The sequence below is a fragment of the Pleurodeles waltl genome, chromosome 3_1 (assembly GCF_031143425.1).
Source record: "Pleurodeles waltl isolate 20211129_DDA chromosome 3_1, aPleWal1.hap1.20221129, whole genome shotgun sequence".
In the NCBI taxonomy this organism is placed as follows: Eukaryota; Metazoa; Chordata; class Amphibia; order Caudata; family Salamandridae; genus Pleurodeles; species Pleurodeles waltl.
In genome coordinates, this window is record NC_090440.1 from 155,166,499 (window position 1) to 155,193,849 (window position 27,351).

The window sequence follows — 27,351 nt, forward strand, 5'->3', positions numbered from 1 at the left end:
AGCCTATGGACGACATCTGCACACATAGATGACACAGGGCCATGAATAGTTGTACTTGGCACCCTACAGAGGTGGGGTGCGGGGGCACAGGGCCATGCCTTACGGAGGGGCCTAACCTACAGAAATCGCCCTGGCCTAGGGATACCCTCAGCCCTCCTCCCCCACCCAGACACCTCCACTGCACGCAAAGTCACCAGGATGAGAGTGTACTCACCCCCTTGTGTCTGCTGTGATGTCCTCACGCGCCCATCCAAATCGGGGTAGGCCACCGCCAGGATCCGGGACATCAGGGGGGTCAAAGTTCGACTGGCACCCCTCCCACGTTGGGAGGCCATCCCTAGCTGTGCCTCCGCTGTCTTCCTGCTCCAGCGGCGGATGTCCTCCCATCTCTTCCGGCAGTGGGTGCCCCGTCTGTGGTGGACCCCCAGGGTCCGGACGTCCTTGGCGATGGCACGCCAAATATCGATCTTCTGGTGGGCGCTGACCTATGTGAAATGTACAGGGGGAGAAAAATAGTCATCACCTTCTGCATGCTCAATGTGAGTGGCCCCCCATCCCTACCCTTGCCATGTGGCACAAGCTCTCACTGTCATTTGATGCATGCCTCAATCGCTCCCCTCCCCACCATCTTTCATCTACCCCACTCAACACAGGCATTGCCCACAAAGCATGCTCCCAGTGTACTTACCTGTTGGTCTGGAGGACCGTAGAGTAGCGCGTACTGGGGGAGGACCCCATCCACAAGTTTCTCCAATTCCTGATCAGTGAAGGCAGGGGCCCTTTCCCCAGTCGCATGAGCCATTGTCTCTTCCAGACCGAGGTCACAGCAGCACTTGCAGTGTAGGTCCTCTCCTGTGGAAGATCAGGTATCGAGTGATTAAGCAGATAGAAAATGGCGGTCACGCCTGCGGCGGTGCGTACCGCGACCGCCGGCGCACATCGTCATTGGCTCCTGAGACCCATAGGGTTCAATGTTAACCAATGCTGCTTAGCGCCACGGTCCTCGACCGCCTACCGCCACGGTGTGCCACGCCAGCGCATTTACCTCACATCCCATTGTAGCACTTCACAGGTCAGGCAGCCGCCATTTCAGGGGCCCACATGGCTTACTTTCTACTGCGTCACACATACCTAGGCCTTGCATCAACACTCATACAAACCATTCAATGGATTGAGAATCGTGTTATGTGCAAACTGTGGTTACGTACCTGTGGGTTGATTGACTCTGTGCTCGCTGTTGTCCTTCATAGGCACCGTCCGCTGGGATATGCGAGGAGATGGCGGAATCTTCCCGTGTACAGACCGCTGGTGGACCTGTCGACAATGGAGGAAAGACATGTTATACTGACCTACAGGCTTGACCCGAGCCACTATTCATGAACTGTGTGCCCAGCTGGAGCCAGACCTGATGTCACCAATCCGCCAACCCACAGGGATCCCCCCTCTAGTGCAGGTGCTGTCAGTGCTCCATTTCTTTGCAAGTGGGCCATTTCAAACAACAGTGGCCATATCATCAGGGATGTCCCAGCCTATGTTTTCCAAGGTGTTGTCCAGAGTGTTGTCTGCCCTGCTGAAACACATGCGGAGCTACATTGTTTTCCCTGAGGTGGGGGATTTGCCTACAGTGAAGGGTGATTTCTATGCCCTTGGACATAACCCCAACATCATAGGTGCCATTGATGGGACACATGTGGCTTTGGTACCCCCCAGCAGGAGTGAACAGGTGTACAGAAACAGGAAGAGTTATCATTCGATTAATGTACAGATGGTGTGTTTGGCAGACCAGTACATCTCCATGTTAATGCCAAGTTCCCAGACTCAGTGCATGACGCGTACATCCTGCGGAATAGCAGCATCCCTTACATGATGGGTCAACTCCAGAGGCATCATGTGTGGCTAATTGGTGACTCTGGTTACCCCAACCTGTCATGGCTACTGACCCCAGTGAGGAATCCCAGGACAAGAGCAGAGGAACGCTACAATGAGGCCCATGGGTGATCGAGCGGACCTTCGGCCTCCTGAAGGCCAGGTTCCGCTCCCTCCATATGACAGGTGGATCCCTATTGTACTCACCAAAGAAGGTGTGCCAGATCATCGTGGCCTGCTGTATGCTTTACAACCTGGCTTTGCGACGACAGGTGCCTTTTCTGCAGGAGGATGGTCCAGATGGTGGTGTTGTAGCAGCTGTGGAGCCTGTGGAGAGTGAAGACGAGGAAGCCGAAGAAGACGACATAGACAACAGGAACACAGTAATACAGCAGTATTTCCAATGACACACTGGTAAGAATCCACACCGGCATATTACATATACTTAAACACTACTACCTCTCTACTCTCTGTCCTTTTCCCCCAGTGTATGGTAACTGAGTTGTGACTTTCCCTTCCGATTTCAGAGATGTGGGCCCCACTGCGTGACATCTGCTTTGTTTCCCCATGGACTACAGCTGTGTGACAGTGGTATGTTGGCATCACAATGTAAATAAGCATTTTGTCACGGGAATGTCTAATACATTTGTACAAAATCACAGCCAGACTCCTGATTGTTTTGTGCAATAACTGTGTTTATTACAGTGCTCTATATTGGTGGGTGGTTGCAAATCGGTGAGGGGTGATGGTGGAGGATTGTCCATGGCAGAGTCCAGACTATTTGTATCACAGGTGCATTGTCCAAATGCCTGTGGAAAGTGGAGCATGGGCAGTTTAAGGATGGACAGGGTGACAATGTGGGACAGTGGGATGACAATCAGGGAGGTATCCTTTCCTGGTGGGGGTCTTGGCATCTTACTCTGTCTTCTTCCTGGATCTCAGGGCCCGCTTGCGGGGTGGTTCTCCTTCTGCAGGGGGTGTGGTGCTGGTGGCCTGTTGGTCCTCTGGCGGGGCCTCCTATCCACTAGTGCCGGCAGAGGTGGTAGGCAGTTCTTGGTCCATGCTAGTGTCAGGGGCCCTTTGTGGTGCCACAGTGTCCCGCAATGTGGTGACTACCTGATTCAGAGCCCCTACAATGGTGCCCAGGGCGGAACTGATGGTTCGTAGTTCCTCCCTGAACCCCAAATACTTTTCCTCCTGCAGGAGCTGGATCTCCTGAAACCTGGCCAGGACCGTCGCCATCGTCTCTTGGGAATGATGGTAGGCTCCCATGATGGAGGAGAGGGCCTCGTGGAGAGTGGGTTCCCTGGGCCTGTCCCCCCTGTCGCACAGCAGCCCTCCCAGTTCCCCTGTTTCCCTGGGCCTCTGTCCCCTGGACCTTGTGCCCACCACCACTGCCCCAGGTCCCTGTTGTTGGGGTGGTGGGTTAACCTGGGTTCCCTGTAGTGGTGGACACACCGCTGATTGACGTGTCCTGGGGACAGAGGGATGGGCCCGCTGGGTGGGTGCTGTGCTGGTGTTCCCAGAGGGGGGAAGGTCTGCTGTGGCCTGTGGCTGTCTGAGGGGAACCGACTGTCCCGAGGTCCCCGATGGGCCGGGCTGGTCATCTAGATCCAGGTCGACAGAGGTGCTGTCATCACTGTGGGCCTCTTCTGGGGGTGGAGTGGACATTTGTGGACCCTCCTGCGCGGTGATGTGGCATTCGGGTCCTGCAGGGGTATAAAAGGATGGTTATTGCATCTGTGTGTGCCATAGCGTGCAATGGGTGGGTGCCTGTGTACCCCAGTGCTGGCATTCCTGTGTGGGGGCTTTTGTGACAGTGGTTTGGGGGGGGATGGGTATGTGCAGTGGGCATGCTTTGGTGATGGGTGTCCATGCCTTGTGGTCGCATGCAGGGCTTGGGGCTGGGATGGGTGGGTTGTGATGGTTGTGATGGTGCATGGATGGTGCATTTGCAAGGAGTAGGTGTGATGGGGGTGAGGGTGAGGGTGGGGGTATGAGTTGGCATGCTGGTGGGGTGGGAGGGATGAAGTTGTGAAGATGAGACTTACCAGAGTCCATTCCTCCAGATACTCCTGCGAGGCCCTCAGGATGCAGGATCGCCAAGACCTGCTCCTCCCATGTTGTAAATTCTGGGGGAGGAGGTGGGGGTCCGCCTCCAGTCTGCTGCACCGCGATGTTGTGCCTGGATACCATTGAACGCACCTTCCCCCGTAGGTTGTTCCACCGCTTTCTGATGTCGTCCCTATTTCTTGGGTGCTGTCCCACAGCGTTGACCCTGTCGACTATTCTGCTCCATAGCTCCATCTTCCTGGCAATGGTGGTGTGCTGCACCTGTGTCCCGAAGAGCTGTGGCTCTACCCGTACAATTTCCTCCACCATGACCCTGATTTTATCCTCAGAAAACCTGGGGTGTCTTTGCAGTGCCATGGGGTGGTGTGGGTGATGTGTGGGGTGGATTGTGTGGTGCTAAGTGTGGTGATGTGTATTGGTGTGTTGTGTGAAGTGCATGGTAATATTGATGGGTGAATGTAAAATGCGCGTCTGGGTGCTCAGATCTCTATTTCTCTGTGCGTGGTCCCGATTCTGTAGGAGTGGAGGTTTGTGGGTGATGTGGGTGTGTGTTTTATATTTAATTGGGTGTGTGGGAGTGGTGTGTGTATGTGTATCAGGTGTGTGTGTTTCGAATTGTCCAATGTGGCTGTGTTTTGTAAGTGTGCGTGCATTTTGAGCGCGGCGGTGTGTACTGCCAATAGAATACCGCGGTTGAAAGACCGCCGCGTAGATTCGTGTGTCGTGATAGTGTGGGCGTATTTCTGTTGGCGTGACGGTGGAGGTTTGGTCATCGCCAGTTTCTCGCTGGCCTTTGGTGTGGCGGACTTTTGTGGATGTCTGTATTTTGGCGGTTTGCCTGTTGTGGGTCAGAATGACCGTGGCGGTTTGCCGCGGCGGTATGTTGGTGGTCTTCTGTCAGCAGTAAGCGGCTTTTACCGCCAAGGTTGGAATGACCACCTAAGTCTCTTTCTGCAGTGGGAAGAGCCTTGGTTAGATCTGTTCGCCTCAGCAGAGAACGTGCAATGTCAGCTGTTTTGCACGTTGAAGTTTCCAAGAAGGTACTCGCTCGGCAACGCTTTTTGTCCTGAGTGGAGCTCAGGCCTCCTTTATGCCTTCCCGCCAATACACTTCTGCCAAAGTTCTGAAGAAGATCAGGCACAATCGAGGCCCAAGTAATCCTGGTGGCTGCGGACTGGGCATGAAGCTTCTGGTATCCTGAGCCATTGAACATGGCCATCCATCCTTCGATCGGGCTGCTCCTTTGGGAGGATCTTCTGTCGCAGCAGTAGGGGACGGTCCTTCACCCGAACCTGTCCAGTCTGTGCCTCCTTGCGTGGAGATTGAGTGGCAGCAGTTGACAGCTTTCAACCTCCTGCCTGAAGTCTGTGATGTTATCTTGACAGCCAGGTATCCCTCCACCAAAACGGTATACGCCTGTCATTGGAACACATTTGTGGCATGGTGTATCAACAAATCTGTTGATCCCCTTTCTGCACCTCTCTCAGAGGTTCTCCTCTTCATTCTCTCTCTTTTGCCCAGAAGGGCTCTGTTCTGGGCACCCTCAAGGTTATTTGCCTGCCATCTCTGCCTTTTTAAGGCTGCCAGACCAACCTTCTCTGTTCAAATCTCCCTATGTTGGGAGGTTTCTTAAAGGACTCACCCACATGTTCCCTCCTATCCCGTTCATAATGACCCAGTGATATTTGAATATTTTCCTCACGTATCTCATGTGTGCTCCTTTCGAGCCACTCCACAACTCTCCCCTGCTGCTCTTGACTCTTAAAACTGCCTTCTTGATTACCAGTGCCTCTGCTCGCAGAGTGAGGGAACTCCAGGCTTTTCTTCGAAGCCACTGTTTCTAGCTGTCTTGACAAAGTGGTGCTTAGTACCAGGGCTTCCTTCCTTCCCAAAGTGGTGACACATTTTCATGTAGGCCAATCAATCACCTTGCCTATGTTTTACATACTCCCACATCCCTCGCATGAGGAGGAGAGACTCCACCGCCTAGATCCAGAAAGAGAGTTGATGTTCTACCTCAATCGTACCAAAGATTTCCTGGCGGACTATCAACTCTTTGTGGGTTATGTGGGTGCGAAGAAAGGCATCTTGCGATGGGTTGTCCTCTGCATCAAAATGTGCTGCGCTTTGGCAAAAAAGCAACCCCTGAGGGTTTGCGTGCTCATTCTATCAGAGCAACTGCTGCTACCACAGCATCAGCATGCGGCGTTCCAGTCCTGGATATCTGCCAGGCAGCAACATGGGCATCCCTGCACACGTTCACTAAAATTACTGCCTGAATAGTCAGGTCCACAAAGACAGTTACTTCGTTGTTCGGTCCTGCAGGACATTTTGGTGTGATCTTAGTTTGCAGCCCACCACCGGGGCTGGTATTGCTCAGGTATCTGTTCTAAGGTAAGGAATCTGCAACGCAAAGTCTTTATCAGATGAACAAGTTACTTACCTCCGGTAATGATATATCTGCAGATCTCTTACTGACCCGCCTGTCCTCCCCGCTCTGTAAACTGATTTCTAGGGACAGTAACTTCCCTTTAAGAGCCCTAGTTTTGGCGCACCATTCTCAGTGTTCTTCATGGCTCTGCGCTACTGGCGTGGAAAGTCGTGAAAATAAACTGAAGTCAGTGTTCCGGGGTGGTGCCGATATATAGGACCGCAACGTCATCGACCACGATGCCAAAGACACCTGCGGAGTCGAACAACACCACCTGACCGCAAGCAGGTGTACTGCTCGAAGAAAAATCTCTGGATCCAGTCTGATACCTGGGGGAAATTCTAAGGTAGGGAATCTGCAACTAGAATATGGACCTCATTATGACATTGGCGGCAAATGCCTCCTACCGCCAAGGCGACGGCTGCTAACATACCGTCGCCATGGATACTGACTGTCCATGGAATTATGACTGTAGCTGGAATTTCGCCAGAATGCTGTTGAAATTATGGCGACGGTCATGCCGGCGGTAAGGTGGCGCTGCTGACAGCAGTAGCACCACGTCCGGAAAACACCGCCTTCAGTATTGTTTTGATGGCAGACGCTGCTGCTGGCAGCAGCGCCGCGTCCCAACTCCTGCCAGAGGACCCCCTGCAAGCAGGTAAGTCGGGTTCTCCGATAGGAGAGGGGGGGGCAGGGGGTGTTGTGTGTGTGTGTGTGGGGATGTGTGTGACTGTGTTTGAATGCGTGCATGCGTGTGTAACGTGTGTGTGCATGAGAGGGTGAATGTGTACGTGCATGTTGTGTTGTGTGATTGCATGTGTGCCTGGATGTATGTTTGTGAGTGTTTCTGTGAGTGTGTATGAATGTATGCATGTGTGGGTGAATGTGTGTATGCTTGTGTGTATGGGTGTGTATGTATGTGCGGGTATGTGGGTATATGTGGGGGGGTGGGAGGGTAAGGAAGGACTCTGGGGAGGGGATGGGGCGGGGGAGACCTTCCCTGGCACTGATAGTGCCTACCCCCATGGTTTTCGTGGCAGTACAGAAACCACAGAAACCATGGCGGTGGGTGGGGTCATAATGCCATGGGTGGCCTAGTGATGACTGCCGGGCTGGAGACTGTAGTCTCCAGTCCGGCCGTCGTAACCGCTGTGGCGGTTGGTGTGTTACCTTGGCATAATAGTAGAGGTATGTAACACCCGCCTGTTGGCGGTATTACCTCCACTATTGCACCAACCTCCGGGGTCGTAATGACTCGCTATGTCTCTACCAGATATATCATTACCAAAGGTAAGTAACTTGTTCATCGCTAATCAATAACTGAATTAGTTTTTGCATGACCTTGAGTATCATTACCTTATGACACATTTACAGAATAGAAACATGCTAGAAACATGCATTTGATGTGATAGCAGTTCATTATTTGTTGCATGTTCAGTAACAGATGTTTTTAAATTAAAATGAAAGGGTTATCTGTACTAAAAGACATGATCTTTACAACACACCTAGTTTGATAATCCTGACCTTTGTCAGTACTTACGCTTATTCCATAACCTTGAAGCATTCAATTACCCATGATACTGGCCAGATTCACATCTCCATATTTGCTTCAAAGACTTTCATATCAGCCTAAAGCTATTGCCACATCATTAACTGCAAGTTAAGCCAACTGCATCTTACTTTTCAACTACAATGTAATTCCCATTACAAAGGTATAGTAGGAAAAGGAAATTTAGACATTTTTATTTGACTTCCACTTGTAGCTTTAGGAAAGCCACCAGAGTTACTCATATAGGCATAACATGTTGGGTACAGGGAAAACCCATGCATAGTGTTGAGAATTTAATGCAAGGATTATCCACAAATACAAGTTTATACTCTACTTGAAACACAGAATGCCTTTTTATTTTTAGCCTGGGTTGCTGAACATATTTGGGAAATTAATCCTAATGAGGAAAAGTACAGCCTTTCACCTACACTGTATTTTTAACCTTTATCTATGCTACCCATTTCTAGGTTTCACTGCACTTGGCTGCCTCAGTAAATGACTGTGATGACAATGTAATAACATGGCCAATTGACTGTAACTTTGTTTTTCAGAATTAAAGGTAATGCATGCTCTTATTTTCCCACAGTGCTGGTGATGAAGGACAAGTTGCACTGGCTATTGTTCAAGCATCCAAAAATGACTGTGGTGTCTATCAGTGCACAATTCAAAATAAATATGGCACAGATTCAACAGACTTTCTTCTTAGTGCTGAAGGTAAGTGCTTTCTTTTGTTTGCTATTTTCGAACATTTATTTTTGCATAATAGCTCTACCAATGTACTATATAAAAAAAACAGGCACCACTTTCTAATGAATAGTTTACCTTAGATAGTGTATGTTTTTATCCGCATCCTTGTTGTTGCAGGAGCAAGTTAACAATGTCAAATATAAGATTACAGGTCTCCGGGGGGCGTGGCCAACATAGCGACCGGAGCAGCAGGATAAAACTGCAGCTCCGTGCCTGGCCCACATGAAAATCCTGTAAACAGCACCCGCCACCTTCTCTAAGGCGGGTGCCGTCCATTCCACTTACCGGGACCACTGCCCGAGTCGCTGACTCTTCTTGCGGAGCTAGGGTCGCCTAGGAGGCCGGGAAGGAGCGGCGGCCTACAGTGTTGGCGCCCGCGGCGGGTGAGTCGTCCTCTCGGGGCCTTGGCCCGGCTTCCCCCCGGGCATCGGGGACTTGGAGCTGTGCCGGGGGGGCCCGCGGGGCATTGGGGGGCGCGGGAGGCTGTGAGGAGCGGCGTTCCCGCGCCGCTAAGTAAGGACAGAGCGTGCCCCCCACCCGCACTGGAGCTGCCGTTACGGCATTAGACGTCATCCGGGCGCCAGGCTCGGTGATCTGCGGCCGCGCCCGGACTCCTCGTTACGCGGTGCGCCCTCCCCGATCAGGTGACGGGTTGGGCGCCCCCATTAGAGGGCACCAGAGGCAACCACTATGGCCCCCCATGGCGCTGGAATTCGGCACTCGCACGGCGGCGGCCCCGATGTGCTGAGGCAGCGGCAGCATAACGAATTAAGCCAGGAGGGCTGCCTGAGAGTGAGGAACAGCCGCCGGGCTACAGCTTACTTGGGAGCCTACCAGGGGGTTCTCCGGCTGGGCCCAGGGTATTTAGGCCTGTCGCAGTGTGGTGGAACCACATTTCTCTCGGCGACACAACTCGACTCGCAATGTGAGAGTCAGGGATCTCTCCCCATCAAGGCCAGCGTAAATAAAGAAAACTACAGTGGAACAGGTACGAGGGAGACATTACCCCTGGATTATCCAGTTGAGTAGGCACACACCGTTGTCCCTGAACCTCATTGCCTCGGGCATTCATGGTTTACCTTCCATTGATCCACGGCAGTTATAGCACTCCGGGAAACTAAACTTGGGCGCCAACAGTCCTAATCGGAGAGGGAACTCCTCGCACTCTAGACGCTCCTCCATTTTAAGTAAAGGGCTCCGCAGATATGAGCGCAGGATGGAAAGTGAAATAGCGGCCTCCTGACAGAACCGGTGCTATTTCTGGGCTGCGTACTGCCAGACTACGTCGCACCTCACCAAACCGCTGCCATCACCAAGAGCACTATCAATGTTCGCATATTGGGAATTTTGCGGAGTACTGAATTCTGGATCGCCCCTCCTGAAGAGGGACAACACGCACGACAAGGGGCCCAACTGAGTCCTGCCATGGCCAGGAGCGGCGGCTGCCGCGTAGGGAGAATCGGATAGGTACCAGTCTGGGTCTACAAGTTCAAAAGACGGAGCAAGGACTCAGAGAACTCAAAATAGACACTAACACTAAAGCGATTATACACTACACCCTCCTGAACTGCTGACAAAGAGCACTAGGAGACGCGCTTAGGGAAGTCTGAAAACAGTGGCGGTAACTTTCGGCAAATAGCTATTCCTGGAGTAACTTACTGGCGCAGGCCAACAAGAAAACCATGGTCAAACCAAAACACCCCAAAACGGGGGCCACCGGAGAGGGAGACCCTCCCCAGCCGACCGGCCAAGCAGATACGCATTCGTTCACACAGCAACAGCTGCACGAAACACTACGCACACACTCCCTTCAATTTGATAAAATTATGCAAGCTATAATGGACACCAAATCCTCGCTCGAAGGGAAAATCGATGCCGCAGTACAGGAAGTCTCATTGCTGCGGGCCGACCACCGCAAATTAACCGGAAGGGTTCAAGACACTGAAACGACACTGAAAATCATCCAGCCAGAGGTAGCAGAAATGAGAATTAAAATGCAAAAAATGGAGCTAGACATAACTCTACTCCAACGTAGAGCAGAGGAAGCTGAAGGACGCTCAAGACGAAACAACATCAGATTCCTCGGAATTCCAGAGAGAAGCGAGCAACCTAAGGTAGAAGAGTTCTTAGAGTCCTGGTTGAGGAACACACTTAAAGAGCAATACCCCAACACATCACCAGTGATCGAAAGGGCACACAGAATACCGGGCAGACCGCCAAAGCCGGGAGCTCCACCCCGACCTCTAATAGGTCGCTTCCTAAACTATAGGGACAGAGACTTAGTCCTTCAGCATTTCAGAACGTCTGATCAGATTATGCTTGAGAACAGCAGAGTAACTGCCTACCCCGATTACACAATGGAGGTACAAAGCAGAAGAATCGCGTATAGCAAGATTAAGCAGCTGCTGCGTGAAAAAGGTATTACTTATTCCCTCATGTTCCCAGCACGACTACGAATCGTCATGGACGAGAAAACCCTAATGTTCCCCACCCCAGAGGATGCATGGACTTGGATCCATGCCAAAGGATTGGCCGATCCGACCAAGGAAGACGCTGTATCTGAAGAATGGACTATAGCTAACTCCAGGAAGAAAAAAAAAACAAAAAAAAAACATCCTCCCGCCCCACAAAAGCGCAAATGGCGCTTGATCGAGCACAAATAATAAAAGACACGAACTCATTCGCCCGTGGGATGCTGGATGCCAGGAGCGAAACGGATACTAATGACTCCGCCTCACATGGGGGAGACACAAGTCCATCCCCCTCTCCATTGTTAGTGGGCCCAGATCTCACACTGCGATCGGCGGATGAACTTTAAAAACGAAGAACTGGCATCCGCAGACCCCCCTCGACGACGGCGGCAATCAAGATGCGACATGCTGCCGGCACTGGGCCGCTGCCCCTGAGCTTCACAATGTACGATTGCCGTGGCATGAGGGTATAAGACTGATCCACCGATAGCTGCACAAGACGAATGGTACTAAAGTAACAGGAAGCATCCTGTAGGTGGGCCATCCAAGGGATCGACGCCAGGAATCCACGTCCCCACATACCTAAACGGTATCCGAATGGAACTGACTTTTATGGAATCCACTTTAGGCACCGGTTGTGCCACGTTATTTAGCGGACACACACAGTCTGCAATATCCTTTTTGTTGTTATACCTATCTCTCTCCTTTCTATCTTTAGGCCACTATGGGCTTACTCTTTACTCCTCGGAGCCTTTGGGTTGGGGCTGGGGGGCTGGCGGCCGGGGATGGGGGTGGGGGGGGGGGACAGAGGGGGGTTCGGGGGGGGGGCGAACGTATCCGGTGCGGTTTAGGTAATCCCCCACGTCTCAATACAACAAAATGAATAAGGAACCCATTTATAATATCATAACCTGGAATGTGAAGGGCATGGCCGGGACAAATAAACGTCACAGAATACACGCGTTTCTAAAACGACATCACATACATATAGCAATACTACAGGAAACGCACATTACATCCACAGAGGCGGCTCGGTTAGAAAAGTGCTGGAAGGGCTCAATATACAGTGCTGGCGATTCTTCCTTTGCTAGAGGGGTACTGATCTGGATAGCGCCAGGTGTCCCTTACACAGTACAACACAGTACATAAGACAAGGAGGGCAGATTTATACAATTAAGGGGACTGTTGGATGGAGAGGAACTCGTGATAAGTGGGCTGTATGTACCGAACATTAAACAAGGCAAATTTTTACAAACTAAGGCCTCACAATTAACCCACGACCTAACTTCACCATGCATATGGGGTGGGGACATGAACTGCGTTCCAAACATAGTTGAAGACAGATCACACCCCCGCTTGTGGCCGCCCCAACAATGAAAAATGCCCAAATACTGGGCGCATGGATGAAAGAGCGGCGTTTGATTGACATATGGCGGCACTTGCACCCACACGAAAAGGGGTATTCCTATTACTCCCCAGTACACCTATTACATACCCGAATAGACCTCATCCAAACTTCACAGAATCTAACACATAAAATTACGAGAGCGGAATACTCCGCCAAGGTAATATCAGATCACTGCCCACTCATAGTACAAATGAGATGGGGCAGACCTCGCTCTTGTATTCCTACCTGGCGATTGCAAACACCCCTACTACAGGATCCCCCTTTCAGGAAGGACATTGCCACACACATTTCAACATATTTCACAGCGAACGAAGGGACGGCCAGCTCAAGGGCCATCGAATAGGATGCACATAAGACAGTCATAAGAGGGGTATGCATATCAACCACAGTGGGAGTGCGGCAAACACTAACGCGCGAACTCCGAGCATTAGAACAAAAAATACAGTTAGCTGAAGGTGAACACGCTACAGGCTCCATAACAACAGACACCCTCACTAATATGCGATCCAAATGGACCGAGGCGGACAACCGCCTTAGACATTTTGATTATCGACATTACATGGCCCGCACACATGCGGAGGGTGACAGATCCGGTAAATTATGAGCGTGGCTTATAAAAAACAAACGCCGGAACACCCCCATAGGTGCTATCCGACTGGAATCGGGTCGGATAGTTAATACACAGGCAGAGATAAATACTGCTTTCAAAGAATATTACAGCTCGCTGTATCGGGCTCGGCCGCCGCCCACCAATGCTCAATTAAACAGCTTCTTCAATGGTGTCACCCTGACCCACCTGACAGCTACTCAAAATATAGAACTAGACAGCCCAATACAGATAGCTGAAATCCAACGAGCATTGCTACAACTGGCAAACGGCAAAGCACCGGGCAGTGATGGTATACCCATAGAATATTATAGCACGTTTCAACCACAGATTTTAGCACCATATCTGGCAATGCTAAAGGAAGCCCTGGAACTAGGCCTACTTCCTGATACATGTCGTGAAGCATTAATAGCAGTGTTACCGAAGGCGGGCCGCGACCCTCTGGATGTCCGGTCATACAGACCATTATCATTACTGAACACAGACTGCAAATTACTCGGCAAAATACTGGCCAATCGCTTGCTCCCATGCATGGCGGAGTTAGTACATCAAGACCAAGCAGGTTTCATACCCGGTCGCAATACATACAGCAACATCAGGAATTTAATACGTCTAATGAGTAATTCCCCGGTGGAAGATGAGTTGCAGGTTGTAGTCTCATTGGACATAGAAAAGGCGTTTGACACGCTGGGCTGGCCTTTTTTAATAGAGACACTCAAACGGATGGGCTTCGGGCAAACATATATTAGATGGGTGAGAACATTATATACTGACCCCAAGGCTAGGGTTAAGACAGGCGATACGATTTCCGAGAAATTTAGCATTGGTAGAGGCACTAGACAGGGATGTCCGCTGTCTCCATTGTTATTTGCATTAGCGATTGAACCTTTGGCCGCCCGCCTTCGCATGGTGGCCCCCGCCTGGGGTGTCACGGATGGCCAGACACATCAGATAGTATCCTTATATGCAGATGATGCGCTGATCTTCCTACGGGATCACACCGTAGCCCTACCGGGACTGTTGGATCTCCTAGAGGAATTTAGCTCAGTGGCCGGGTTAACAGTAAACTGGACAAAATCCTGCATATTTCCTATGCGTCCAGTTCCCGAGGCGATGAGAATACCGGCGGGTTTGGGTGGCTTGAAATGGTGCCACACAACATTTAAATATCTTGGTGTAAATATATACCACGATAGTCAAGATCTTAGAGATGGCAACCTTGGCCACGTGATCAGATCAACGAGGGGCTCCCTACCCTTCTGGTGCTCACTCCCACTTTCCCCTATGGGCAAAGTGGCTATAGCAAAGATGAGAGTACTGCCCCGCCTACTTTATTATTTTATGTCATTGCCTTTGGTACTCCCAAGCTCATTCTTTAGACTATTGAATAGTTTATTAACGAATTTAATATGGGGAAATGGCCGAAGACGCATCGCTTTGACAAGAGTGCTCCAACCGCTCCGGGTGGGGGGAATGGGCGCCCCCAAATTTGAAGCGTACTACGCGGCTGCCCAGATACATTGGATATCCACATGGGGCGGTAACCCACCTGGGGCTGAAGCTCAGAAGGTGCTGTTAGAGCTCGGCGGTACAGAAATAATACAATACCTCATGAATCGAACCGACCCAGCGCACACTGGCAATGTGCTGCTGCGCACGGCACACTGGGCCTGGGGCCGATATGCGATGCAAAATGCAAAAGGTCAGCAGTACTCACCGAGGATACCACTGTTGGCTCTCCCGAAATTAGCAAAAATAGCAGCCAAAGTGGGCCTAAATGCGTGGGGCAGCAGGGGCATACACATACTGGGAGATATTTTCCAGGACGGACAAATCCTAACCTATGAGGCACTAGCCGACAGTAGGGGAGGATTCATAGCCTACGGGGCAGTTTGGCAGGTAATGCGTGAATATTGGAGAAATGGCAACTCCGAACCAGATGTCTCTCCTCTGCTACATGAGCTGTTGGAGTGTACAAACGCCACATCAAAAATATCGAATATATACAATATCCTGACAACCCAGACGGAACACAAACAGGAACAAGCAAAAAATAAGTGGGACCATGTACTACCGGAACCACTGTCACTAACTGCATGGGAGCAGGCGTTGAGAATGATACAAGAGGTCTCTCGTAATCCCCGCTTTTGGTATACACAGCTTAATTATTTGCATCAGACTTACCTGTCTCCGCACCGCTTAACACGCATGTTCCCCCGTTCACCGCAAACATGCCCCAGATGCGGCACAGAAGAGGCCACTTTCTATCACATGACATGGGAATGCCTCCCGATTCGGAATACATGGATAGAGATAATAACGTTGCTAGCTGAATGGACAAATACCTCACTAACTCCCACTCCTGAGGTGTGCCTGTTAGGTATAACACCCCACCCCAAGAAACGCAAACGCACATATAAATGCATTGCCCTAGCGTTGGTGCTGTACAGACGCCTCATAGCCATGAAATGGAAGGCCCCTAGCGCCCCAGGCATTACCCAGTGGCGAGAAGAGGTAACACGTTGGACCAAAGCAGAAATACAGACATTACAGAATTTACCGGACAAGGGTATACTAGCTAAAGGCCTAGAGGTATGGAAATCATTTTTGTTAGCCGTAGAAAACAAAAACGATGAACGCCCTCCCTAAACAGACGTGAATGAGATAATCGACAACATTAATGACCATAACAAAACAGTATCACACCGCTCGATAGAGGGGCACATGGGAGGGGAGAGGAAAAAAAAAAAAAGAAAAAATATATATATAAACTCAGGTGCTCTTGGTGTATGCCCTTGGGTGCTACGTGGGAGTCCCGTGGTGCGCCAGAGGACATGGGTGCCGGGTGAACTTGAAACTTGCTGATTCCTCCAATTGTGGCCGGCTGCCCATGCGCGGCAATACATGGCTAATGGTGGGCTGGTCCCCTGTTGGCCTGGGACAACAAGGCTGGGCGCTGAGGCGGCGCTATTGAAGGGATGTACGCGCAACTGTTATTCACGGCTCATGGATGGCAGCTATAGCCTCTCCGGTGACTGGCTCTCCCCCTCTCTTCTTGGGGTTACCCCCTCCTCTTGCTAATCCCCCACCCCTCGGGGTGGGTCCTCCGGTGCCGCCTTAGCTCCTATCTAACTCTCTTTCTCTATATCTTTAGTTTCCTAAATAACCTTTGCACCCGTAGAATGTACCTCATGTGTGGAAGAATGGCTTCTAGGCCTTAATCGGGCAACAGTGCACTCGCACTGGATGCGCAAAACGTGCATTCGTAAAATCACAAATATAATGTATGATGGAAAAATATGTAACCTCATGTATCTCAGTTAAATGTTGCCACTTGGCTGATAAAACAATAAAAATATATTAAAAAAAAAAAAGATTACAGGTCTCCCCTACTAAGACAATGTGAGGGATAGTTGCCTCTGTACTCTCCTTCATAATCTTGGTAGCTTTATCGAGCAGTCAAAGCTTAGCTCTTAAAAGCTGGTGTAAACATTTACTTGAAGTACAGTACAGCAGAGGTACAGATCCAATGGTGTGAGTTGTTACTTTATATAAAAAAACAACATATCTATCTATCTATCTGTCTATCTATCTATCTATCTTAGATATTCACTACAAAAACAAAGGTTAGAGGGATGTTATCGTTAGGTTCAGATTTTACATGCACAAAACCATAGAAATTCAAAACTTATCTCAAGGCACTATAACTCGTGCTCTAAGGTAACTATAACTTGTGCCTCAGCCGTGCAAAGTTTTCTCCTCTCTAATTTTAGTTCAAAAGTTGCTGTTATATTATGAATGATGTCATAGAGCATATCATTACTGATAAATCAATCAATCAGTGATTTATATAGCGCTGCTTATCACCCATGGGGTCTCAAGGTATTGTTATCAGGGTGGCAATCAGTCAAAGAGCCAGGTCTTAAGGTGCTTCTTGAACTAATTCAGCGAGGGGACCTGCCTGAGCTGGGTAGGTAGCATTTTCCAGGTCTGGGAGGTAGAAGAAGGCTCTGCCCCCCACTGCGCTCTTCCTGATTCTTGGGGTGGCGGCGAGGGCAGGTTGAGAAGATCAGAGTTGCCTGGCAGGGGTGTAGAAAGATAGGCAGTGGTTGAGGTAGGCCAGTCCAGTATTGTGCAGGACCTTGTTGGTGGGTGTCAGGAGCTTGAAGGTGATGCATTTGTTGATTGGGAGCCAGTGCAGGTCCCTAAGGAGGGTGTAGCTGTGTCTGCGGCAGGGTATGTCTAGGATAAGTCCGGCTGCTGCGTTCTGAATTCACTGGAGTCTTGCTTGGAGCTTATTCGTGATTCAGGCGTAGAGAGTGTTGCCATAGTTGAGTTTGCTGCTGACAAGTGCGTGGGTGACCGTCATTCTTGTCTCGGTGGGGATCCACTTGAAGATCTTGCGGAGGAGGTGGAGAATGTGGAAGCATGACGATGAGATGGCATTTACTTGGTGGATCATAGACAGCATGGAGTCCAAGATAATGCCCAGGATGTGTGTGTGGTCGGTAGGTGTGGGGGCACTTCCAAGGGCAGCTGGCCACCAGGAGTCATGTTATGCGGAGGGAGTGGGGACCAGGATAAAGATCATTATCTTATCCGAGTTGAGCTTGAGGCAGCTGTTTTTCCTCCAGTCTGCAACTGCTCTCATTCCGTTGTGGAAGTTGCTCTTGGCTGTTGATGGTTCGTCGGTGTGGAAAAGAATTAGCTGTGTGTCGTTGGTCCTAGGAGACTATGTTGAGGTTGTGCTGTCTGACGTTTTTGACGAGCTGAGCCATGTAGATATTGAAGAGGATTGGGCGAAGGGAGGAACCATGGGGTACTCCACAGCAGGTTTCCGTTGTTTCCAAGAAGAACGGCGGGAGTCTGACTCTCTGGGTCCTTCCAGTGAGGAAGGAGCGCATCCACTCCCAAGGTCTTCCCGTGGATGCCAGCGTCGTGAAGTCCGGTGCATAGGGTGGTGTGGGATATGGTGTCGAAAGCGGCAGTGACCATGAGTGGATAGAGTTTATGAACTTTCAGGTGTCTTCCGTAGAGATGGGGGTCCATTGTCTCAGCGTCAGCTGTGGGGTGGGGTCCATGGTGGTGCTGGTGAGTGGTGGAGATGGGATTTGGCTCTCGAACCCTCCATATATATCCTGGATTTTACAGTGGAAAAAAGGTTGGGAGGTTGTCACAGAGGTCTTGAGAGTGGGGGATGCCTGTGGTGTCCAAGCTGGGGTTCGTGAATTCCTTGACTGTGTTAAAAAGCCCCTTGCTGTTTTGTTCATTGGTGCTGATGCGTTCCTCGATGGTGTCCTTTCTGGAGGCTCTGATGTGTTGGTGGTGCACGGTGACTGCGTCTTTCTATGCTGTGCGGCCTGCCATGTTTTTGCTGTTCCTCCATTTTCATTGGAGTCGTCTGCTCGTGCGTTTAAAATCTTGGAGATCGGTTGTTAACCAGCTGGGTTTCTTGCGGTGCTGGTTTCCGATGGGTTTTCTTAGGGGGCCTATGGTGTTTGCGCAGTCAACGATCCAGTGGTGGAGGTTGTGAGCCAAGTTGTTTGTGTCCAAGGTCTCCGGTGGAAGGGAGTGGCTGAGTGTGTCAGTGAGCTGGGCTTTGTTGACCTTGCTCCAGTTCCTGCAGGGGAGGCGGGGGGCGTGGTAGCATATGGTGGTCTTAGTGAATGTGAAGTGGATGCAGTGGTGGTCAGTCCAGAGGTGTTCGGAGGTGTAAGAGAGGGAGATGTTGTTTCCTGCAAGAAGACGGGGTCAAGGGTGTTTCCTGCTAAGTGAGCGGGGAGGTTGACCAGTTTCTTGAGTCTGAGTGTTGCAAGGTTGTCCAGGAGGGATGTAGTGTTTGGGTTGTTTCTGTTTTCGAGGTGAAAGTTGTGGTCATCGAGGAGGATTTAGCCGGTAGAAGCGTGGGGGCGATGAGGTCGGCAATGGCTTTGCTAAACTGGGGGCGGGGTCCTGGAGGCCTGTAGGCGAGGGTGGCGCGGAGAGAGGTGTTTGGGCCGGTCTGGATTTGGAAGTGCAGGTGTTCTGTGGCGGTTGTTTGGGTCTGTGCCTTGGTGATGGCCATAAGGTGGAGTGTTTTCCTGTAAATGATGGTGGTGTCTACTCCTGGCCAGTTGATGCAGTGTTTATGGATGAGCTTGTACCCGTCTGGGATGGGGTGGCAGTGGGGGTTAGATGGGGGTTATCAGGTCTCTGTGTGGAAGGCAACGGCAGAGGCGATTGAGTCGAGGAGGTCCCATACTTCTACTATGTGTTTGACAAGGGAGCAGGTGTTGAGAAGAATGCATCTGAGGTGTCTGGCTGGGCTTGGGGTGGGGCGTTGTGGTGTGTGAAGACAGGTGAAGGCACAGTTGCGGCAGGAGAAAGGGCATTGAGTGTGGCATGCGTGGTGGCATGCGGCGGAGCTTCTAGTGTTGTAATATGTGGGGTAAGTAGCAGTTCCGCCATCACTCCCTCACCATGCACAGCTAATTACCACACATAATACATCATTGATGACATCTTCTGTGGCATCATTGATATTATCACTGAAAATGTTCCACGAAAATTATTGATGAGAAAACTGTTCATGGTGGGGGCGCGAGATAAAGTTACTTTACAGCACTAGTTATAGTTACTTGAAATAACTCTAACTACAACAGCTGAATTTCTGTGGTTTTGTGCGTGTAATTGAGACCCTAACTATAACGTCCCTGTAACCTTTGCTTTTCTCAGTGTGTGTGTGTGTGTGTGTGTGTGTGTGTGTGTATATATGTTCGATGGCATGTGTAGCTGCAGATACACATGCTGTGCACATCCCGCAATCTGGTGTTGGGCTCGGAGTGTTACAAGTTGTTTTTCTTCGAAGAAGTCTTTTCGAGTCACGAGACCGAGGGACTCCTCCCATTTCGACTCCATTGCGCATGGGCGTCGACTCCATCTTAGATTTTTTTTTTCCGCCATCGGGTTCGGACGTGTTCCTTTTCGCTCCGGGTTTCGGGTCGGAAAGTTAGTTAGAATCTCGGAAAAATCGTCGGTATTGTTTGCGTTCGGTATCGGGTTAGTTACTACAGATTGACACCGAATTAAGAAGAGCTCCGGTGGCCCTTCGGGGTTTTTTGACGATCCCCGTCGGGGCCTGGTCGGCCCGGCCACGTGTCTCTTCAAGGCTGATGGAACGGACCCCATTCCGCTTCTGTCCAAAATGCCATAACAAGTATCCATATGCAGATCAACACCTGGTCTGTAACTTGTGTTTGTCACCAGAACACAAGGAGGATACTTGTGAGGCCTGTCGAGCGTTTCGGTCCAGGAAGACACTCAGGGACCGAAGAGCCAGAAGACTACAGATGGCGTCGGCGCCGACAGGACAAGGGCGTTTCGAAGAAACATTCTCCACCCAGGAATCGGACTCGGAGGAGGTCGATCCCGAGGAAACGCCGAAAACCGTGAGTAAGACGTCAAAGCACAAAACTCACGAGAAGACCGCTAAAGCCCAGGGGACGCCACCGCCAACAGGCCATGGCTTAACCCGGAAAATAGGTGACCGTCCATCGGCACCGAAAAAGGGCGAGCTGGTGTCGAAGTCATCCGACTCCGGTCGAGATACCGGCACACAGCACTCTCGGGTCCGAGATAGCGGGTCCGAGAAGATTCGGCATCAAGACAGCGGCACCGAAATAGCTCGGCATCGAGAAGGCACGACGCCGAAAATAAAAAAGGTTTCGTCCGAGCCGAAAAAGACTGTCGAAAAGGTTTCGGTACCGAAACATCCGGCCTCGGAACCGAAAAGTAGTTCCTATTCAGAGGAACAAGGACTGTCCTCACAAATGAAGACACACCGATTTCAACAAGAATTAGAGATAATAGAGCCAGATCACACACAAAGAAGGCTCTTTATACAAAAAGATACGGGGAAGATCAGCACTCTTCTTCCGATCAAGATGAAACGTAAACTTGCCTTCCAAGACAAGGACAAACAGCCACCCGCGAAGGTGGCTAAACAAGTGACACCACCACCATCCCCACATCACTCTCCACCACCATCACCTGTAGCCACTCCACCAATGATTCAATCACCAACTCATACTGGAATGAGTCAAGATGACCCTGACGCATGGGACCTTTTTGACGCACCAGTGTCAGATAATAGCCCTGAATGCTATCCAGCAAGGCCATCGCCACCAGAGGATAGTACAGGCTACGCTCAAGTGGTATCGAGCTGCAGCATTTCACAATGTCAGCCTTCATTCAGAACCCATTGAAGACGACTTTCTTTTTAATACACTGTCGTCTACACACAGTCAATATCAAAGTCTTCCGATGTTACCCGGAATGCTCAAACACTCCAAACAAGTGTTTGAAGAACCTGTCAAGGGGAGAGCCATTACTCCAAGAGTAGATAAAAAATATAAAGCGCCACCAACAGATCCAGTGTACATCACACAACAGCTAACACCAGATTCTGTTGTAGTGGGAGCAGCGCGCAAAAGAGCCAACTCACATTCTTCTGGAGATGCACCGCCTCCAGATAAAGAAAGTAGAAAGTTCGATGCAGCAGGCAAAAGGGTGGCGGCACAGGCAGCAAACCAGTGGCGCATTGCAAATTCCCAAGCTTTGTTAGCCAGATATGATAGGGCCCATTGGGATGAGATGCAACATTTTATTGAGCATTTACCAAAGGAGTTCCAAAAAAGAGCGCAGCAAGTGGTAGAAGAGGGACAAAGTATCTCTAATAATCAGATACGGTCAGCAATGGATGCTGCAGACACAGCTGCTAGGACTGTCAACACAGCAGTAACAATAAGGAGACATGCATGGCTGCGTACATCAGGATTTAAACCAGAGATACAGCAAGCTGTGCTAAATATGCCTAAATATGACAGCAGTTGTTTGGGCCGGAGGTGGACACTGCCATAGAAAAACTTAAAAAAGACACTGAGACGGCCAAAGCCATGGGCGCACTCTACTCCCCGCAGGGCAGAGGCACATTTCGAAAGACACAATTTCGAGGGGGGTTTCGATGGCAGACCACAGAAGCCACAACCTCACAAACAAAGCCCACTTACCAGAGCCAGTATCAGCGGGGAGGTTTTCGGGGACAATATAGAGGAGGACAATTTCAAAGGAATAGGGGAAAATTCCAAAGTCCCAAAACTCCTCCAAACAAACAGTGACTCCAAGATCACAAAACCCCAACACATAACACCTGTGGGGGGAGACTAACCAAGTTTTACACACATTGGGAGGAAATAACAACAGACACTTGGGTCTTAGCAATTATCCAGCATGGTTATTGCATCGAATTTCTCAAATTCCCTCCAAACGTCCCACCGAAAACACACAGTATGTCAAAACAACATATAGAGCTTCTAGAACTAGAAGTTCAAGCATTGCTACAAAAAGAAGCAATAGAATTAGTACCAAAACAAGAATTAAACACAGGAGTTTACTCACTGTACTTTCTGATACCCAAAAAAGACAAAACACTCAGACCTATACTAGATCTCAGAACGTTAAATACCTACATCAAATCAGACCACTTTCACATGGTTACTTTACAAGATGTAATCCCACTGCTCAAACAACAAGACTACATGACAACACTAGACTTAAAGGATGCATATTTCCATATACCAATACATCCTTCACACAGAAAGTACCTAAGGTTTGTATTCCAAGGGATACATTACCAATTCAAAGTGTTGCCATTCGGAATTACAACTGCGCCAAGAGTTTTACAAAATGCCTGGCAGTAGTAGCTGCACATATCAGAAGGCAGCAAATACATGTGTTCCCGTACCTAGACGATTGGTTAATCAAAACCAACACGCAAAAACGGTGTTCACACCACAAAAAATATGTCATAGAAATCCTACACAAACTAGGTTTCTCAATCAACTACGCAAAATCACACCTTCTGCTGTGTCAAACACAGCAATACTTGGGAGCAACAATCAACACAGCAAAAGGGATTGCCACTCCAAGTCCACAAAGAGTTCAAACATTTCACAATGTAATACAAGCCATGTATCCAAAACAAAGGATACAAGTCAAAATAGTAATGAAACTACTAGGCATGACAATACTACCGTGATGTGGTATATAAACAAACAGGGAGGGGTAGGGTTGTACCTTCTCTGCAGGGAAGCTCTTCGGCTATGGTCCAGGGCAAAGGACCATCAGATTTACTTGGTAGCAAATCATCTGGCCGGAGTCTTGAACGTACGTGCGGACAGTCTCAGTCGCCATTTCTCGGCTGACCACGAGTGGCGTCTCCATCCAGATCAAGTCCTTCTAATCTTCCAGATGTGGGGGTTTCCTCGGATAGATCTGTTTGCCACCCGGGAGAACTCGCACTGCCCGTTATTCTGCAGCCTCCAGTATCCGGTACAAGGAGCGTTGGGGGATGCGTTTCAGATGACCTGGTGCGACCAGTTGCTTTACGCGTTTCCCCCCATACCCTTGATTCCTCGAGTATTGAGGAAAATACGCCAAGACCGGGCCCAAGTCATCTTAATTGCTCCGGACTGGCCAAGGAGGGTGTGGTATTCCGACCTTCTCCAACTCTCACTGTGCCCTCCGCTCCGTCTCCCTCTCAGGGCAGACCTCCTCTCGCAGTCGCAGGGGCAGGTTTTACACCCCAACCTCCAGAGCCTGCACCTTCATGCCTGGAGATTGAACGGGGCAACCTGAGTTCCTTTTCTCTCCCGCCTGAGATAGTGGATGTTATCTTATCGGCCAGGCGACACTCCACTAAGTCTATCTACGCTAATAGGTGGTCTAAATTTGTAGTTTGGTGTGGAGGGAGGCAGATTGATCCCTTACGTGCTCATTTGTCGGATGTTTTATCTTTTGCTTTGTCTTTAGCACAGAGGGGTTGTGCAGTGGCTACTGTTAAGGGTTACTTGTCTGCCTTGTCAGCCTTTATTTGTCTTCCAGACCAGCCTTCTTTATTTGAATCTCCAATAGTACTTAGATTCTTGAAGGGCCTTATGAATAAATTTCCTCCAAATCCTTTCATTATGCCTCAATGGGTTTTGACCTTGGTTCTAACTTTCCTTATGGGGTCCCCTTTTGAGCCTATGCATTCTTGCCCCATAAGATTATTGTTTCTTAAAACGGTTTTCCTGGTTGCAATTACCTCTGCAAGGAGAGGGAGTGAGTTACAGGCTCTATCTGTAAAACCCTCTTATACATCTTTTTATGGGGATAAGGTGGTGTTGAGGACCAAGGCTGCTTTCCCTTGAAGGTTGTTTCACCCTTTCATTTGGCCCAGACAATTACTCTGTCCACGTTTTATCCTCCGCCTCATCCTTCAAAGGAAGAAGAGAGACTGCACCGCTTGGACCCAAAGAGGGCGCTAAGCTTTTATATAGACAGAACAAAGGATTTCAGGCTGGAGGATCAGCTTTTCATCGGTTACGTGGGAAAGAGGAGAGGAAAGGCAGTCCACAAGAGAACACTCTCCAGGTGGGTTGTTCTTTGCATTAAAATGTGTTATTCTTTAGCAAAGAAGGAACCCCCTGATGGTATAAGAGCTCATTCCACCAGAGCTAAGTCGGCCTCTTCGGCCTTGGCTAGGGGTGTTCCTGAGGTTGACATCTGCAAGGCCGCAACTTGGTCATCCCTTCATACTTTTGCGAAGCATTACTGTTTGGACTCTGAGGTCAGAAGGGATGGCCATTTTGCACGGTCGGTGCTGCAGGATTTCTTGGTTTGACCATTCAGGCACCCACCACCGAGTGTGGTACTGCTTTGGGACTCTATTCATTAGGTGAGGAATCCACAGGTAGTTGTATCCATCAGAAGAACGAGTTACTTACCTTCGGTAATGACTTTTCTGGTGAATAATGACTTTTCTGGTGGATACATTAACTACCTGTGGATTCCTCACGGTCCCACCCTCCTCCCTGTTGCCTGTTTGGTCTAACCAAGTAATTCTTGAGTGTGCTCCTCTTGGTTTTGAGGATTGGTATATATTATGTATATATGTTTATATGTATATATATATATATAGTTCATATATTTATTTACTTGTAAAAAAAAAAAAAATGGTAGTTTGAATTCTCAGGATGATGTGTTTGTTCTTTCATCTCAATGGCCTATTATTCTCAGGCACGTAAAAAATGTTGGTACTGACGTCGGCGAGGACCTCTTATTGCCTGTATGACGTCAGACGGCGTCGCGTGGGCAACTGTGACGTCCTCGTCGACGTGCAGAAGCAAGGAAGAAGATTTCCGTTGAGTGCTGGCGCAATGGGAGTATTCATTAGGTGAGGAATCCACATGTAGCTAATGTATCCACCAGAAAAGTCGTTACCGAAGGTAAATAACTCGTTCGTTTTGTACGTTTAAAATGTGAGCCTAACTATAACAGCCTTGTAGGAAGTTGTCTCTGTATATACTATCTCAAAGTGAGAAATAGTGTGCACAGAGTCCAAAGGGTTCCCCTTAGAGGTTATAGTGGCAATAATAGATGATACTAATGCTCTATTTGTGGGAGTGTGGTTGAGCAGTACTCTATTTGTGGGAGTGTGGTTAAGCAGTAGGCTTAGCAGAGGGTAGTTTTAAGCATTTGTTGTACACACACAGGCAATAAATGAGAACACACACTCAAAGACTTAACTCCAGGCCAATAGGTTTTTATATAGAAAAATATTATTTTCTTAATTTATTTTAGAACCACAAGATTCAGAATTCAAGTAAGTACATAAATTGTAAGGTACTTGGCACAGGTAAGTATAGAACTTTGAATGTAAACAGTAAGGTACATAGTTTTGGCAAAAATGGCAATAAGCTATTTTAAAAGTGGACACTGCAAAATTCAACAGTTCCTTGGGTAGGTAAGTACAGGTTAGTTTAGCAGGTAAGTAAAGCACTTACAAATTCAGTCTCCAGGGCATGGGGAGCCTACCGTTGGGGGTTCAATGCAATCCCAAACACCCACCACAGCAACACAGGGCCGGTCAGGTGCAGCGGTAAAAGAGGGGCCCAAATAACATAGGCGCCTATAGAGACTAGGGATGCTCTGGTTCCAGTCTGCTAGCAGGTAAGTACCTGCATCCTCGGGGAGCAGACCAGGGGGGTTTTGTAGAGCACAGGGGGGTCCCAAACAGGCACACAAAATACACCCTCAGCGGCACAGGGGCAGCCGGGTGCAATGTGGAAAGTAGGTATCTGGTTTTGCGTTGGTTTCAATGGAGGGACCCGGGGGTAACTATGGCGATGCAGGCAGGGCACAGAGGGGCTTCTCTGGCCAGCCACCAACTGGGCAAAGATGAGGGCCGTCTGCTGGTCACTCCTGCACCACTAGTTTGTTCCTCTCTGACCTGGGGACTGCGGGTGCGGCACTTCTTCCAGGCGTCGGGTTGTTTGTTACCGGGCAGTCGCAGTCAGGGGGATCCTCCGGATTCTCTCTGCAGGTGTCGCTATGGGGGTGCAGGGAGGTCATATCAGGGTGTCCACGTCTTGGGAGTCACCTGGGGGTCCTCACTGCAGCGTTAGTTTCTCTGGACACGAGCCAGGGGCGTCGGGTGCAGAGTGTTGGGGACTCACTCACGCTTCAGAAGTGAGGCTGGAGTCCCTTTAAAGATAGTTTCTTCTTTGTTGTTTAGACAGAGCCATTGTCCACAGGAGTTTCTTGATCCTTTGGGTTGCAGGGCAGTCCTCTGAGTCGGCCGAGGTCGCTGGTCCCACTGGATGGGTCCTTTTGCAGGTTCTTTGAGTCTGGAGACAGGCCGGTAGGGCTGGGGCAAGTCAGATGTCATCTCTGTCTTCTCTGCTGGGCTTTCAGGTCAGCAGTCCTTCTTCTTCTTTAGGTCGTCAGGAAATCTGTTTTCCCAGGTTCAGGGTCGCCCCTAAATACTAAATTTAGGGGTGTGTTTAGGGCTGTAGGGCAGTAGCCAATGACTTCTGTCCCCGAGGGTGGCTTCACCCTCCTTGTACCTGCTCCCTTTGGGGAGGGGGGCACATACCTAATCCTACTGGAGGAAATCCTCCAAAGCAAGATGGAGGATTTTCTAAGGAAGGGGTCACCTCAGCTCAGGACACCTTAGGGGCTGTCCTGGCTGGAGGATGACTCCTCCTTGTTTTTCTCATTATCTCCTCCGGACTTGCCGCCAAAATTGGGGGCTGTGTCTGGGGGGGGGGGGGGCATCTCCACTAGCTGGAGTGCCCTGGGGCGCTGTAACACCAGGCTTGAGCCTTTGAGACTCACCGC

General features: G+C 49.8%; 1 protein-coding gene across 2 annotated transcripts in view; it reads left to right on the forward strand.

Annotated features, from left to right (window-relative positions):
• The window catches only part of ALPK3 (alpha kinase 3), a 996,430-nt gene that overhangs the window by 590,582 nt on the left and 378,497 nt on the right, over positions 1 to 27,351 (forward strand). For both annotated transcript variants that reach the window (XM_069222021.1, XM_069222022.1), the window contains one exon: positions 8,506 to 8,633. In XM_069222021.1, the coding sequence (XP_069078122.1) occupies positions 8,506 to 8,633 (128 nt within the window). The remainder of the gene's footprint in view (positions 1 to 8,505; positions 8,634 to 27,351) is intronic.